The sequence below is a fragment of the Ictidomys tridecemlineatus genome, chromosome 5 (genome assembly GCF_052094955.1).
Source record: "Ictidomys tridecemlineatus isolate mIctTri1 chromosome 5, mIctTri1.hap1, whole genome shotgun sequence".
NCBI lineage: Eukaryota > Metazoa > Chordata > Mammalia > Rodentia > Sciuridae > Ictidomys > Ictidomys tridecemlineatus.
The window spans coordinates 179994073-180010146 of NC_135481.1; the positions used below are offsets into that span (position 1 = coordinate 179994073).

Genomic DNA, 16074 nt, shown 5'->3' on the forward strand with positions numbered 1-16074 from the left:
GACTGAATCCAGGGGTGCTCTGCCACTGAGCTACACTCCCAGTCTTATTTTTTTATCTTTATTTTTATTTTGTTTATTTTTTTATGTGCTGCTGAGGATCGAACCCAGGGCCTTATGTGTGCGAGGCAAGTTCTCTACCACTGAGCTACAACTCCAGCCCCCCAAGTTTTTTTTTAAGAAAAGTTTTATTTTGATTCAGGGTCTCACCAAGTTGCCAAGGCTGGCCTTGAACCTGAGATTCTCCTGCCTTAGACTCTTTCATTTTTGGGACTATAGGCATGTGCCTGAAATTTAAAAATTGCAATATCTATGCTCAGCAGATACTGAAATTTTTTATTTTTTTTAAAATTTTTTTTCTGTTTTCTTTTTTTTCTGAAATTTTTTAAAAAGATCATATTCAAAATCAGATTAGGGCTGGGGTTGTGGCTCATTGGTAGAGTGCTTGCCTAGCATGTGTGAGGCAGTGGGTTCGATCCTCAGTACCACATAAATATTAAAAAATAATAATAAAGGTATAGTATCCATCTACAACTTAAAAAATGTTTTTAAAAAATCAGATTAGAAACCCTTTTATTTTAGGGCTGGGGTTGTGTCTCAGTGGCAGAGCGCTTGCCTAGCAGATGAGGCACTAGGTTCAATTCTTAGCACTGCGTTATCAATAAGTGAAATAAAGTTCTACTGACAACTTAAACAATATTAAAAGAAAAAAAAAGATCATAAAAAAACCTTTACTTTACTATAATATTAAAAAAATAACATCATAAAGATGTTAGAAGCACTAAGGCGCTTCTCAAATCCTGATGAAGAAACTAGATTTTTGCTGGGCATAGTGGTGCACGCCTGTAATCCCAGGGGCTTAGGAGGCTGAGGCAGGAGGATTTTGAGTTCAAAGCCAGCCTCAGCAATGGTGAGGCACTATGCAGCTCAGTGAGACTCTGTTTCTAAATAAAATACAAAATAGGGCTTGGGATATGGTTTAGTGGTTGAGTGCTCCTGAGTCCAATCCCTGTTACCCTAACCCATCTTCCCCCCAAAATAAACTAGATTTCTGAATTACATACTATCAAGACTTGAAGTTTTCTCTGACAAAAATGATCTTTGAAATTTTTCCAGTATTTTACCAATGCTGAACCTACCTCTTCGAAGACTTCCACTGTCAGTCCGAACTTCCTTGACTCTTGGATGCATTATAGGAGACATTGGCATCATGGGAAGATGTCCTTGTACATTTCCTCCATTTCCTGTTTCAAAGTTATTTGGGAATATAACCTGTAGAAAACAAAAACCCTTTGCCTTATATACAGATAAACCCAAACCCACTGATTAATCATAGAAAAAAGTTTTCTTGAACTTCTTTTTACTGTTTTATTTCCCTTTCCTTATTTCTTTACAAAATGTAACAACTTTCATAAAGTGCTCAATTAACATTAAGTATGAGTTTGTTTGAATTTTAAAATTTATCTATGTAAACTAATGGCTACTGTGAGTAAACCTATGAAGTAGACACTCTCATCTTTTATTTAGGGATGAGACAATTGAGATTCAGAATGTGAAATCTGCCCATAATCAAACTAAGTAATAAGAGGAATGGCTTTAATCCAAGTATGTTTCCTTTAAGTTCACAGCTTTTCTTTTTTCACTTTCTAATGGACATATACTGATGAATATCAAAAGTTGACCAATTAATCATAGTTTCCTGCAAGAGGCAAAGAAGTACCAATGGCTCATGTTTGTAACTCCAGCAGCTTGGGAGGTCAAGGCAGGAGGATCACAAGCTTGAGGCCAGTCTCAGCATCTAAGTGAGGCCCTAAGCAACTCAGTAAAATCATGTCTCAAAATAAAAAATAGAAAGGGCTGGAAATATGGTTCAGCCTCCTGAATCACTAGGATTACAAGTGACTTCCATCATGCCTAGCTGAAAGAGAAATTTCAAGAAACTATCTTATCTTCATTTCTTCCTGGTCTTGTATCCTTCTTCCATTAGTTTGGATTACGAAAGAATCAAGACGTTTAGTGAAGTAAAAGGAGACACAGAAAAGCAAAGAGGGATCAAAAGATGAGAATTACAAAAGAATAACAGAGATGGAAGGAAAAACTCCTTTTCATATAAATTGGAGCTGTCATGTGATTTCATAGAACTTTTTTTTTTTTAAAAGAGAGAGAGAGAGAGAGAGAAAGTGAGAGGGAGAGAATTTTTTTTTAATATTTATTTTTTAGTTTTCGGCGGACACAACATCTTTGTTTGTATGTGGTGCTGAGGATCGAACCCGGGCCGCACGCATGTCAGGCGAGCGCGCTACCGCTTGAACCACATCCCCAGCCCCGATTTCATAGAACTTTTGGCACAAACTTTTGATTTTTTAATTCTAAATATCACTAATGAAAACTTTCAACATTTGAAAAATTTTAAATGATGAGATTAATTGGTTTCCTAGATATGACACTAAAAACACAAGCAATACAGGAAAAAAAACAGATAAATTGGGCATCATCAAAATGAAAAATGTGGGGCTGGGGTTATGGCTCAGCAGTAGAGTGCTCACCTTGCATGTGCAAGGTCCTGGGTTCAATCCTCAGAACCACATAAAAATAAATAAATTAATTAAATAAAGGTATAAAAAAATGAAAAATGTTTGTGTTCCAATAGATAACCATATTAAGAAAGTGAAAAGTCAACCTAGAGAATGGGAGATAAGTTTTGCAGGAAATGCAAATCAAAACCACAATGAAATACCAATTCATAAGAAGGCTATAACTAGAAACACAGATACTGGGCTGGGGTTGTAGCTCAGTAGTAGAGCACCCAGTGCCTAGCATGTATGAGGCACTGGGTTTGATCCTCAGCACCATATAAAAATAATCAAATAAATAAAACAAAGGTATCTTGTCCATCTACAACTAAAAATATTTAAAAAAAGAAACACAAATACTAACAAGCATGGGCAGGGATGTGAAGCAATTGTAATCTTTGCACACTGATGATGGGAACAAAATTGTTGTAGCCACTTTAGAAACCAGTCTGACAGTTCTCCAAAAGCTTGAACAGTTACCACATAATCCAACAATTCCACTTGTAGATATACAACCAAGAAAAATGAAATAATGCCCACATAAAATCTTGTGCCTGAATGTTCACAGCAGCATAATTAATAAGAGCCAAAAGATAGAAACAACCAAATGGATGAATGAAGAATGGCATATCCATATAACAGAATATTATTTGACAAAAAAGGAAATGAAATATTGATATATGCTACATGATGGATGAACTTTAAGAATATAACAAGAAACCGGTAACCAAGGACACATTGTATGAATCAATTTATATGAAATGTACAGAATATACAAATGTGTATTATAGAAACAGAGAGCAGAGCAGCACTGCTTTGGTTAGAGAGAAGGTAGCAGGACAGGAAGTGATAGCTAAAAGGTATAGGTTTCTTACTGAAGTGATGAATATGTTCTCAAATTGACTGTGGTGATGGCTGCACATATCTACATGCAAAAAACCACTGTACACTTTAAATTGGTGAGTTGTATGGTATAGAAATATACCTCAATAAACCTGTAATTTCTTTTAAATGATGGGGAGGGAGTATTAACCTTGCCCTGACTCACTTCTTCACAGGTAGGAACTTTGTTTGCAGAAGCCTGGAGAGTCTCCCATAGTGTAGAATTATGACTCCATGCTAAACTCTCCAAAATCTGTTCTTCAATGCTGTTTAGGTGTTTTACCATGTCCCTGGAGAGTCCCTCCTCTGAGCGGATCACCACCTCAATAACCTGGAGAGGAGAAAGTTGAGAAGGCAATGTGGTTTCAAGCAATCAGTTCTGGTTTGGGCTTACAAGCACTTCTTCTACAAAGAAACTTTGGCAGTCTTTAATAAAAAAATTTTCACATACATTTCTGTTTTTTCATGTCTTACAAAAACTGGTCAAAAGTCTAACAGTAGAAGTTAGGTCTTGGGTTTCCACTTCAGTTCTAATTTTTAGTTTATTGTCCCTTCACAGATTATTCTTCCCAATATCTCAAAAGAACAGAAGGAATGAACTATCCAAGCAAATACCATATGGTAAATGACTTTGGTTCAGGGAGGGGACCCAGAAGCCCTATAATGGGAGACCATGGCAGGTGGGTCAGGGTCAGGAAGTTTGTGGAGGCAAGCTGGGCTGTCTGGTCAAGGACATAAAGGTCAAATCCCTTGAGATCTATCTTTCTATCCATTAAGAAATCAGAGTTCACTGACTTTTTCTAGGGAGAATTTCCCTCAAGGATGAGGTTTTAGAGGTGATGCTGGTACAAAAGCAGGCTCAGGTTCAATGCATTAGTCCACGGGGACTACAATGGCCATGTCAGTCTGGGTATTAAGTGGCTTAAGGAGGCATCAATGGGGCATGCGGGGGAAACAAGATTACCATCCTCACATTGTTCCTTGCAAGATGACAGGCTTTTGTGGTTCTATGCTGGTACACCTCATCCCTGCACCCAGTGCTCCACCACTAGGCACCAGAGGCACTGGCATCCCATCAGCCCATGTGCCCAAGAAGCTACTGCTGAAGGCTGGAACTGACAACAGCTATGTCTCAGTCAGGGTCTGTGCGGACACCCTGGGCACCTTCACCAAGGCTGCCTTCTCACTGCCAATACCTACAGCATCTGAACCCTGTCCCCTGGAAAGAGAATGTGTTCACCAAGTATCCCTATCAGGAGTTCACTGACCATTTTATAAAAATCCACACCAGAGTCTCTTTGCAGAAGACTCAGGCTATAGATAGCTATGACTAAAATGTATAGTTTTTACACATGAAAAATAAAGTGAACTTAGAAGGCCTGCTTTAAAAAAAAAAAGGAACTTCTTTACTTATATACACTATATTCTATTTTATTTTTAAATTGCTGATGGACCTTCATTTTATTCATTTATTCATACGTGGTGCTAAGAATCAAACCCAGTGCCTCATACATGCTAGTCAAGTGCTCTACCACTAGGCCCCAGCCCCAGCCCTATAGTTATATTTTAATAAGGGAAAATAGCTAGAACAAATCTGTGTATAGACAAAAAAATATTAATAGTTATTATAACTAATAACTAGATTATAATGTGATTTTAATATTCACATTTATGTGTATTTTCTGTTTTTCTTCAACAAGCATATAATTATTTATTGGAAAAAAACAAAAACAAAGGTTTGAGGGCTGCGGGTGTAACTCAGTGGTACAACACTTGCCTACCATGCATGAGGCCTTGGATTTGATCCCAATCACCCCCCCCACACACACACACACAGAGTCCTGGGGGGAGGGGAATCAAAGGCTTTAGTTTCTTAAATGAAATGCGAATGTTACAAATTAAAACAAATTGTTGGGTTGACAGATGGCTCAGTGGTACAGTACTCAAGGGCCTGGATTCAATCCCCAGCATCAGAAAAACAAAACAAAACATAAACAAACCGCTCTCAGGTTATGGGGAAAACTAAATTTCCTAATGGAAAAATCTGAATATGCACATGAAAGTAAGTATAGCATCAGAACCAATTTCCCCTAAGAACCTTAAACTCTTAATCACAGTCAATAATTCAACCAGATAAGCTTACCCATGATGTACATTTTCTACAACTCTAACTGATTCGAGCAAACTTTAGGTACAAAATGTTAACTCCTGTGCTAGAGATGTAGTTTGGTGATAAAGCTCTTGCCTTAGCATGTGCAAAAGGCTCCGGGGTTGATCCCTGGCTACACACACACTCTCTCACACACATATGTAACTCTTCAAACTAATTTTTTTTATCATTAATAGTTTGAAAGTAGCACAGATGACTAAATATTAACTAAATCATGCCAATAAACATATCAAGTATCATTAGTCCTAAATTTGAAAATGAGATATCATTAATCGTTACTATGATGACATAGCTCAGTAGCTATGACATACTTTATAAGAGAAATGTTAATATTTTCTAATAGTTCTAAAGCAAAAAAGCTTTCTGGAGAAGGTTTCTTTTTTTCTAATACTCCTCATAGAGAAAATAAAAAGGGTAGAGTAAGTAAGACTCACTCACACAGAATTAGCTCAACTTTAGGGAATAAGCCTGACCTGTTATTTTTTTTTTAATTTTTTTAATATTTATTTTTTAGTTTTAGGTGGACACAACATCTTTATTTTATTTTTTATGTGGTGCTGAGGATCAAACCCAGCGCCCCACGCATTTTAGGCGAGCGTGCTACCGCTTGAGCCACATCCCCAGCCCCTGACCTGTTGTTACAACTTCACAATCTGTTTTACTTGGTTTCACCACCGGCCCCTTTTATCCTTTTTTCTTTTTCACAGTGCTGGGGATCAACCCCAGGGTCCTGTGCATGCTAGGCAACTATTCTACCACTGAGCTACACCCCCAGTCCACCATAATCAACTTTAGACCTTTGCTGCCTTCCTCTAGGAGAAAGAATTTTTTATTCTTCATTGCATTACTTGATTAATAGGATTATGATTTTCATTTATAAATATGGAAACTTTGAGGTTAAGTACTTAGTACCAGGTCACATTTGCAAGTAGTGATGAAAAAAGAACTGAAGTTATGAAATTGGCTTAATTTACTTATATCCTCATTCTCTCCAGTTTGTTCTCATTCCACTCTAAAAGCTTTAGAACACCTCTAGAAATATTTTCCAGAAATCACAACTGTGTTTCTTTAGCACTAAGACAAATACAACATTTATGTGTGCCACACTATAAAAGAACTTTGCTATTATCTCACCTTATAAAAATAAAATGGCTGCAAATCGAGAACTTCAATAATCCAAGGAAAAGTACGAGGTGAGCTGTAAGCAAACAGCACAATTTCCAAACAACAAGCCATCAAAGAACGATGAAATATATCCTGTTCTAAAAGAACCTTGGGGAAGAAAAAGACCACAGCTTAACATTTCTCAGCAATTTTAGTCTCTGTCATCCTAAAACTATAACAACAAAATATATTATGCTAGCATATTAGAGATAAAAATCAGAATTCTTGGGCTGGTGGTATATCTCAGTGGTAGAGCCTAGCACGTTTGAGGCCCAGGATTCAATCCCCAGCACTGCATTAAAAAACAAAAACAAAAACTGAGTTCCCAAACTAGTTTTCTTATATCTAATTTAAAAAAAAATATTTTTCAGTTGTTGATGGACCTTTATTTTTATTTATTTGTATGTGGTGCTGAGAATCGAACCCAGTGCCTCACACATGCTAGGCAAGCGCTCTACCACTGAGCTACAACCCCAGCCCCTCTTATATCAAGTTTTGTTCAATGACAGATCTTAAATCTAAATGAGGTGCACATAATAATCTGATTTGAAATCTGAAAAAATAATAAAATATTTAATATTTCCATCAAAATAAAAGCATTAGGATTGTTTCTTTTTCTTTTTAATAACAGTTAATTGTTTTATCAGCAGAGTATTTATTAATCAAAACACTGAAATGGAAGGTGAAACGACACAAAAGCTAAGACAAAAAAGTTCAGAAGAGGAAATATTTCACAGAGAAGATAAAGTTCTCTTTCACCATTGAGTTTAAGACCTAATATGTTTTCATGGTTTTTTACTTCTATTTTTTTCTTCCTTTTTTGGTAATGGGGATTTAACCCAAGTCATTCTTTTTTTTTTTTTGGTACCAGGGATTGAACTCAGGGGCACTGCCCTTTTTTGTATTTTATTTAGAGACATGAGTTGCTTAGTGCCTTGCTTTTCTGAGGCAGGCTTTGAACTCATGATCCTCCTGCCTCAGCCTCCTGAGCCACTGAGATTACAGGCATGCACCATCGCGCCCAGCCCTTTCATTTTTTATTTTATTTTATTTTGAAACAGGGTCTCCATAAATTGCTAATGGTCTTCCTAAATTGTTGAGACTAGTCTTGAACTTATGATCCTCCTGCCTCAGCGTCCTAAGTTGTTGGAATTATAGGCATGTATCACTGTGCCCAATTGTAGCAAAATTCTTTTATGAAACTACTGGACAGAGTGGTCAGACTTGGTCAGATGTTCAAAGAAAACCAAGTCTTTTTTTTTTTTTTTTAAAGGAAAAATACCACCATTTCATAATCAAAAAATCTCTGGGAGATATGGACAAATAAATACTTCAATTATCAGTTAGCTTAACAGAATGTGTATGTGTGTGGGGTTCATTATCACTAGTTGAGAATGAAGTACAAAAATAAAAAGGACTTTAAAGGACCTACAGGAAAAGACTGCTGACGGTACTTCAAAAATAAATTTTACATATTTCACATTTCTGCCTACACCTAGCTAGCCCCAGATATGCCAAAGTCAATTAAAGTCAGAATTGCAATGTTATCTTGGTCAACTTTGCTATAAACTGTTGACCCCACATCCCTTTAGGGTCTCTCAAAACACTGTTTCCAGACTAGGGCATTTGGTTCTTGCCTGTAGCTGAGAGTAGATTTACTTACTGACATGTCCATTCCATGAAGTCTTCGTGTTTCCTGAACCATTACAGTCTCCAACATTTTATAATACAAAATTTCTGCCAGCTTTAGTCTGTTTATAGCAAAGTCTAAAGGGAAACAAAGGAAGAACACATGCTATTACAATCTAGACTAAAGAATAAAATTTATATAAACTTGAATCTGGTATATTAAGGGCAGCAGGTGTAGCTCGTAAGAGAGCACTTGTCTCACATACATGAGGCCCTAGAGTCAATTACCAGCACTGCAAAAAAGGAAAAAAGAAAAAGAAAAAGAAAAAAATAACAGAAAAGTAAAAATCTCGAATTTCTAATTTTGAGAACAATCTATTTTCAATATTGTGCCAACTTCACTTTTCTTACCTATGTGAGATCCTGGCTGTTCATCTGTTGATTGAGTATAGTGTTGGCAGAAAGTCTCTCCTATTCCTTTTACTATTTTCATAATGTTTTCCTTAGGATTCCGCATACAAGATCTATAACATATAATAGAAACCCAATTACCAGGGAAAAAACCCAGACAACTAACATTTCTCCTTTCAAGAATAAGTTTGAGGGGCTGGGGTTATGGTTCAATGGAATAGCACTTGCCTGGCATGTGTGGGGCACTGGGTTTGATCCTCAGCACCACATAAAAATAAATAGGGAGGCTGGGGCTGTAGCTCAGTGGCAGAGTGCTTGCCTAGCGTGTGTGAGGCATGGGGTTCGATCCTCAACACCACATAAAAATAAAATAAAAATATTGTGTTCACCTAAAACTAAAAAATAAATATAAAATAAAAATAAAATAAATAAAATTGAGGTATTGTGTCCATCTACAACTAAAATATTAAAAAAGATATACTTCAAATTCTATAATCCCATGAAATAATATTTATACACACATATATACTGATATAAATATATAAACATATAGTTTTGTTATTGTTTTTGATAAATGCTAGATAAGTACTCTACCATTAAGCTATATCCTCAGTTGTTGTTGTACTTCTTCTTTTATTTTTTTTTAAGATAGACATAATAGGGGCTGGGGATGTGACTCAAGAGGTAGCGTGCTCGCCTGGCATGCATGAGGCACTGGGTTCAATTCTCAGCACCACATAAAAATAGATATTGTGTCCACTTAAAACTAAAAAAAAAAAAAAAAAGATGGATACAATATCTTTATTTTATTTATTTTTATGTGGTACTGAGGATTCAACCCAGTGCTTCACCTGTAAGGCAAGCACTGTACTGCTGAGCTATAACCCAGCCCCTCAGCTCTTCTTAAAAATTTTTATTTATTTATTTTTGGGAGAGATGGGGAGTACTGGAGATTGAATCCAGAAACTTATAAATGCTAGGCAAATGCTCTACACTGAGCTAAATTCCCAGTCCAAAATTTTTTTGTTTAAGATAAAGGTGCCAGAGGTATATTCGCCATCTCTGACTATACTAAAAACAGAATGGAATAAAAAATTTAATTTTAAAAAAGACATTTAGAAAAATCACAGTATGGTACTCACTCAAAAATATTTATAAGTTGTTCACTTGGTGCATTTTTAAGTCCAGCCACAGTACTCTGTAAACGGCTCACACTTTGGGTAGCTGAAGCAACAGGAGTAATAATGGCTTCTTTTTCTCGTAAATATCGCCGTCCTGTCAGTGGGGTAGAAGGTGCAAATGTTCTTTTCTGTTAAAAAAAAAAAAAAACTTGTGAGATTAAAAAGTTACTTTCCTCCTTATTATATTTAGTTCAGTACATATACCATCTTTATTATTCATATTTAGTAGGCTTACTTTTCCTGCTTTTTTTGCTTACCCACCAAATTTTTAGCCATACTATGCTAACAATGTCTGAGTTTGAATTATACATTTGAATAATACTTTTTCAAAGCACTTTCTATAACATTTTATCTTCATAAAACTCATTTGAAATATAACCTATGCATATTTTTAAAAATTATTTATTTTTTAGTTATAGTTGTACACAATACTTTTATTTTATTTATTTTTATGTTGTGCTGAGGATTGAACCAAGGGCCTTGCCTGTGCTAGGTGAGTGCTCTATCACTGAGCCACAACCCCAGCCCAGAACATTCACATATTTCAATTTTATATGTGAGGAAACAGGTATAGAAGTTAAAAAATGTGTTTAAGCTAAGAAAAATATTAACTGTCAACTTGACAACTGTCCTGAATAAGAAAACTTTTGTTCTTAAAAAACAAAGTTAATAGTAGAGTTTGGATTAAAACAGGTTTCAATCTTCTAGATGACTGAATTTTCCCTTAGACTTTATCTTCCTACCCATTTCACACATAAATACAGAATTAACAATCATTTCTAGAGTTATACAGTTAAAACCGGAGAAAAGCATGTTTGTATCATAGGTAGGAAAGTAAATAAAACTTTAAAGCAATGTGACAGAGGCTAAGCTGAAGCAAAGAAAAAAATGGTAAGAAAGCATAAATTTCTCTTTATGTCAAAAGACCACACAATATAATGATAAACCCAGGTATGCTGGGAAAATATTCAAAATATGATTAACAGCAAGAAACAAGGTAAAAATATTAAATGTCATAGTTTTTAAAATTACCTTTTAAGGCTTTCATGGGAAATATGAATTAGTAGAAGAAATTCAAGATTTAACTTGAAAGATGCTTCTGCTGTTAGTAGAATCACACAGAGAAAGAAAAAGATCATTCAAGACTGAGATCAGGCTAGGTTATATTACTTTTTCAAAATGCTGTTGAAGGTTATACTCCACATTAGCCTGTGCTGTCAGTTTCCCCAATGGGGTGTCACCAGTGAACTTTCGAGGCGTTCCAATTTCCTCTTCTGCATCTGCTCCCAAAAAGATCCTCTCATCAAAGTCACCAACAGTTAGAACATATTCTTCATACTCTTTGTTCACTGCTTTGCTGGAAAGAGAATTATTTTAAGCTGCTAGAATAAAACTAAGTTATACAATGGATTATCTAGTCCCCCCCACCCGCCCAGGGCTAATGACTGAACTCAGAGCCTTTTCCATGTTAGGCAAGAGCTCTGCCACTGAGCTAAATCCCCAACCTTGATTATCTAATCTTAAGGATAGATTTATCCTTAAGTTCATAGTTTGGGAAAGCTAATAACTTCTTGGGTTTTATTAACTTTGCAATAAATTAATTTAAAAAAAGTATGGAAAGAGTATATATACTTAATCTGTAAACCAGTTGAAGCTAAAAGAAGCTAAGTAAAGAAAAAAAATATCTGGAACTTGGGTGTGGCTCAGTGGTAGGATGCTTGCCTAGCACGTGAGAGGCACTGGGTTTGATCCTCAGCACCACATAAAAATAAAAAATAAGCAAATAATTAAATAAAATAAAAGTTATGTCCATCTACTACTAAAAATATTAAAAGAAAAAAAAGAAAAAGAATATCTGGTCACTAAAGAAACAGAGACTTTGAAATGTGGTCATTCTGAATTTGCTAACATTGATATGAAAGAATGTAAAATCAGATATGGAAGTCATGGGCTCATTCATGAGGTTCTCGGCAGAGTACAACTGTTTCAAATGTCAATGGTTCTTAAATGTACTTAAAGTCAGAAAGACTTAGTGATACCACCATTCAGTGCTATTAAAACAGAAGGAATTTGATTCTGAAGGTGACCTTGATATATAATGTTTCACTTGACAAATTTTCACAGCTTTGATATCACTGTCAGGCTGTCCCATGCCCAACACCATTAGTGCTAGATACCTACCTATTATCAGTAAAACTGGAAAGGTCCAAGAGGCATTCTCCTTTTAAAATCTGTGAAGAAAAAAAAATTTGTACATCATATAATAAAATTAAAGATTTTTAACATTTAAAAAACATAAAATCTCTCTAAATCTTCACAATAATATGCCATACCCACAAAGAGAATTACCAAACATTTCTTTTGGAGCAGTAAGACCTACTAAGTAAACAAATAAAATGGTTTTTAAAAATTTAAAGTCAAATTTTATCTCTAGCACTGTAAAATAAATAATAAATAGGTAAGTAAATAAGTAGATAAGTTTTGAAAATACTTTGAGGTTAATCTATGGCAGTGCTTTCCAAAATGCAGCAATATAAGAATCACTTAGTGGGGGATGGGGCTGTGGCTCAGAGATAGAGCACTCACCTGGCATGCGTAAGGCACTGGGTTCGATCCTCAGCACCACATAAAAATAAAATAATGGTATTATGTCCACCTACAACTAAAATGCACATTAAAAAAAGAAAAAGAATCACTTCGGGGAAAACCTGTTATAAATGGAGATGGATAGACTTTAATATCTCAGCTAAGGTGGTATTTCTGACAAAGTCCCTGAGTGATTCTGATGAAAGCTGTCTATTCTTAATCTGAGACTGGAAATTAACATTTATTGATGATTAAGTGTTTCGAGTAAAAGATTCAAAAGAAATACAGGTTCCTCTTGCTGGTGAGAAAGGAAAACTACATTGTTATTAATATTTTCTGTAACCACACTAAAAATTTCTATACATGAGAGTGTGCAAGCTCAGATGCCTTCAAGAATCAGGGTTCAATATAGGTGAATAGAGAGTTGAACACACACTGCCTAACCGAAAAGTGGTGGCCATCATTTAATTTGATGACAGCTAGCCATGTAGAAATTTTAACACAGTATTGACCTAGTTTCTGATTTGCTTTTCATATAAAAGGTCTTAATATTTAAATTAAAAATCGAACAAAATAAAAACAAAATTGTACAAAGGTCAAATAAAACATGTGACCCAAGATCAGGAGGCCCAACATCCAAAGAGCATAATAGTTTGGATGATGGTTTCACTTTTGGAATGAAAGGAGGTGCCATAATAATTATGCCAAGACACAGCCAAACACCAGATAGTCCAGACAAACCATAATGTAATGTCATTGTACGTAGGGGCACTAGTGTACTGCTCCTGTGGAGTCTATTAGACGTAATCCCTGGTTCCTTTAAAAGTATACTTTGCTGGAGTATTCAACACAGAGACAAGGGGCCATAACATATGGATGAAAGCTAAGGCTAAATGATGAAAGTATATGTGAGGAAGAAGAGCCAGTTAAGGAAGACTTCATACTTTAAAAAAATGAAAATCTCATTATACACATACCTCAATTTCCTCAAAAACAAATCACAAAGTTTAGCTTGTGATTTTATATGGTGGCTTGACGTTGGAGAAATAAGAAACTGAGATTCTTCCCCAAAGAAGCTAATTTAAAAGTATAAAATTAGCTAAGTTAATAACTAAGTCAAGTTAGTGAAGAAAAATACTCCAGAATGCATATAGGTATGTGGCCTACAGATGGCTCTAAAATATACCAGAATTTCTGTCTATTTACTGGAATTAAAGAGATAGTTGTTACATATTATGCTACTTTGAGTAACAGTGGTTATTCAAATTATGGCAGTAAAATCAGTCAGTTTACTCTGACTTCCTGTATTTTATAAATCTTTTATCACGCCAACTCTGATAATCTATTCTTCAGATTTTTTTTTTTTTTTTTTTTAGCAGAATCTGCTAGAGTTGTTCCTGACAGTGGCTTAATTGACAGTACATTTTTCATAAGCTCAGTCTGTCATATCACACAAGACCAGAGGGCAGGGGTTGGGGTTGTAGCTCAGCGGTACAGGGCTTGCTTAGCATGTATGAGACACTGGGTTCGATCCTCAGCACCACATAAAAGTAAATAAAAGTACTGTGTCCATCTACAACTAAAACTATAAAAAAAAAAAAAAAATTAAAAAAAAAAAAAAAAAAAGACCACAGGGCAACTGTGCATCACAGCAAAGACTAAAATGGGGGAATCTTGACCCTGAGTCCTACAAAAGTGAGAACACTTTTTCCTTTGAGGCTGCTGCTGAATCCTAAACACCTTAGTCATTTAATAATAAGTACGGTACCTTCCTATCAAAGAGTTTTGAGATGTATGGTTTAAAGTAGTGCTCCTTTATTCCTTTTGCTTCTACTAAAAGTCCATCATGTAGTTCACATAGTACAGCAATAATGCAGAGAGGCTCTTCAGAAGCCCGGAAATCAGCAGTATGGAAATCAGATGGTAAACCTGGTTTGATGAAGTATGAAGAGAAGCGGGGAAAAGGGGGCAGAAACAGTTAAGTGTTAAAACTCTTTTTTCAAAAAGTAACAATTAGTTTTCAAAAAAGGAAAAGACCTTACCTTTAAAAGATGGATTTAGCAAGTCTCGTCTATTGGGGCACATAATGGCATTGGCAAAAATCAGATCCAAGCAGCACAGAAGTAAATGATAAGAGTTTACTAAATCGTCCCCAATCATACGAAAATTACCTTTATAAGAAAAAAAAAAAAAAAGACAAAAAAAACCAGATACCTCTCTTGTCAAATATACCAAAGTTCTCATGGAAGAAATATAAAACCACTGTATCACCTTACCCTTAGTATAAACAAAGAGTGTCCAACAGAAATTAAAGAGATCCTTAACACTGCAAGGAATCCTCCTACAAAGAGAAAAAAAATGTTATTTTTTTTTGTGTTTGTTTTTGTCTGATACCGAGAATCATTTTTTTGAAATAGCATATATACATATATACTAAGGTCAAAATACATGTAAAATTCCATTCACAATATAGAAAAATATATAAAAGTACTACCATGAATTTCCAGTTATGGATACATGGATTTAAAAAGAAATAATAAGTCTTTGCACATGGATACTTTTGGTAAAATGCAGACTTTTGAAAGGGTAAACTTTCCTAACATGTTTTTATAGTAATCTTTATATCAATTACATAAGAATTATGGGTCTCACCTCTGCTTCCTACTTCGTGGTAACTTTGGTAGCTCTTCATATGGATTTTGAAATATATCTAAAAATATTGGCTCAAATTTTTTAAAAATTACAGTAGACACTTCGAAATTTCTCTCTAGCCTTTCTATACGTTCACGAAATTCTTGTGGCAGATTTGACATGTCCATCCACTTCTTCATTTTACTAAAAAACTGTATTAAACTAAAAATAGAGAAAAAAGGGCAACTTTAAAATTAGTTCATACAATGGATTGAAAACAATTCTATTTATGACTAAGAATTTCTATTTAAAAACCTGAAATTATTAAAAAATAAACAATAAAAACCTTTACTCCCAAGTGCCATGAAATTTGGTTTCAAGGATTACTGTGGGATGTAGATTTAAAAAAAAATTTTTTTTAGTTGTAGATGGCCACAATATCTTCAATTTACTTATCTTTATATGGTGCTGAGGCTTGAACCCAGTGCCTCATGCATGCTAAGCAAGCACTCTACCACTGAGCCACAACCCCAGCTCATGGGATGTAGATTTTGAGTTAGTCATCCTAACAGTGTCTTCTATGCAGTCAGTGAGAACATCTATCTACTTCTTTTATTCTCTCCAGCAAATAAACAATGCTCTGCATATAAATTACAAAGTAAATGTTAATTAACAGATTGGTAGGTTTACAAAATTAGTTTGAAGATCAAGACTTTTTGCAACTTGGGAGGCTGAGGCAGGCGGATTGCAAGTTTGAAGTTAGCCTCTGTAACTGACTGAGGCGCTAAGCAACTTACTAAGATCCTGTCTTGAAATTAAAAAAATAAAAAAGGCCTGGGGATGTGGCTCA

The 16074-nt window shown here is 35.2% G+C and overlaps 1 protein-coding gene and 1 pseudogene across 3 annotated transcripts in view; one reads left to right on the top strand and one right to left on the bottom strand.

The window, feature by feature from the left end:
- Rbl1 (RB transcriptional corepressor like 1) overlaps nt 1-16074 on the bottom strand; it is a 57293-nt gene that overhangs the window by 23119 nt on the left and 18100 nt on the right. For 2 of the 3 annotated variants that reach the window (XM_078051747.1, XM_078051748.1), the window contains 12 exons: nt 15246-15446; nt 14870-14934; nt 14636-14764; nt 14362-14522; nt 12189-12238; nt 11178-11364; nt 9969-10135; nt 8827-8939; nt 8450-8553; nt 6757-6894; nt 3619-3783; nt 1137-1269 (listed from right to left, as the gene is read on the bottom strand). In XM_078051747.1, coding sequence (XP_077907873.1) covers nt 1137-1269; nt 3619-3783; nt 6757-6894; nt 8450-8553; nt 8827-8939; nt 9969-10135; nt 11178-11364; nt 12189-12238; nt 14362-14522; nt 14636-14764; nt 14870-14934; nt 15246-15446 — 1613 coding nt within the window. The other variant, XM_078051749.1, reaches the window with a different exon arrangement.
- Nucleotides 4047-4786, top strand: LOC144377507 (small ribosomal subunit protein uS5 pseudogene; annotated as a pseudogene).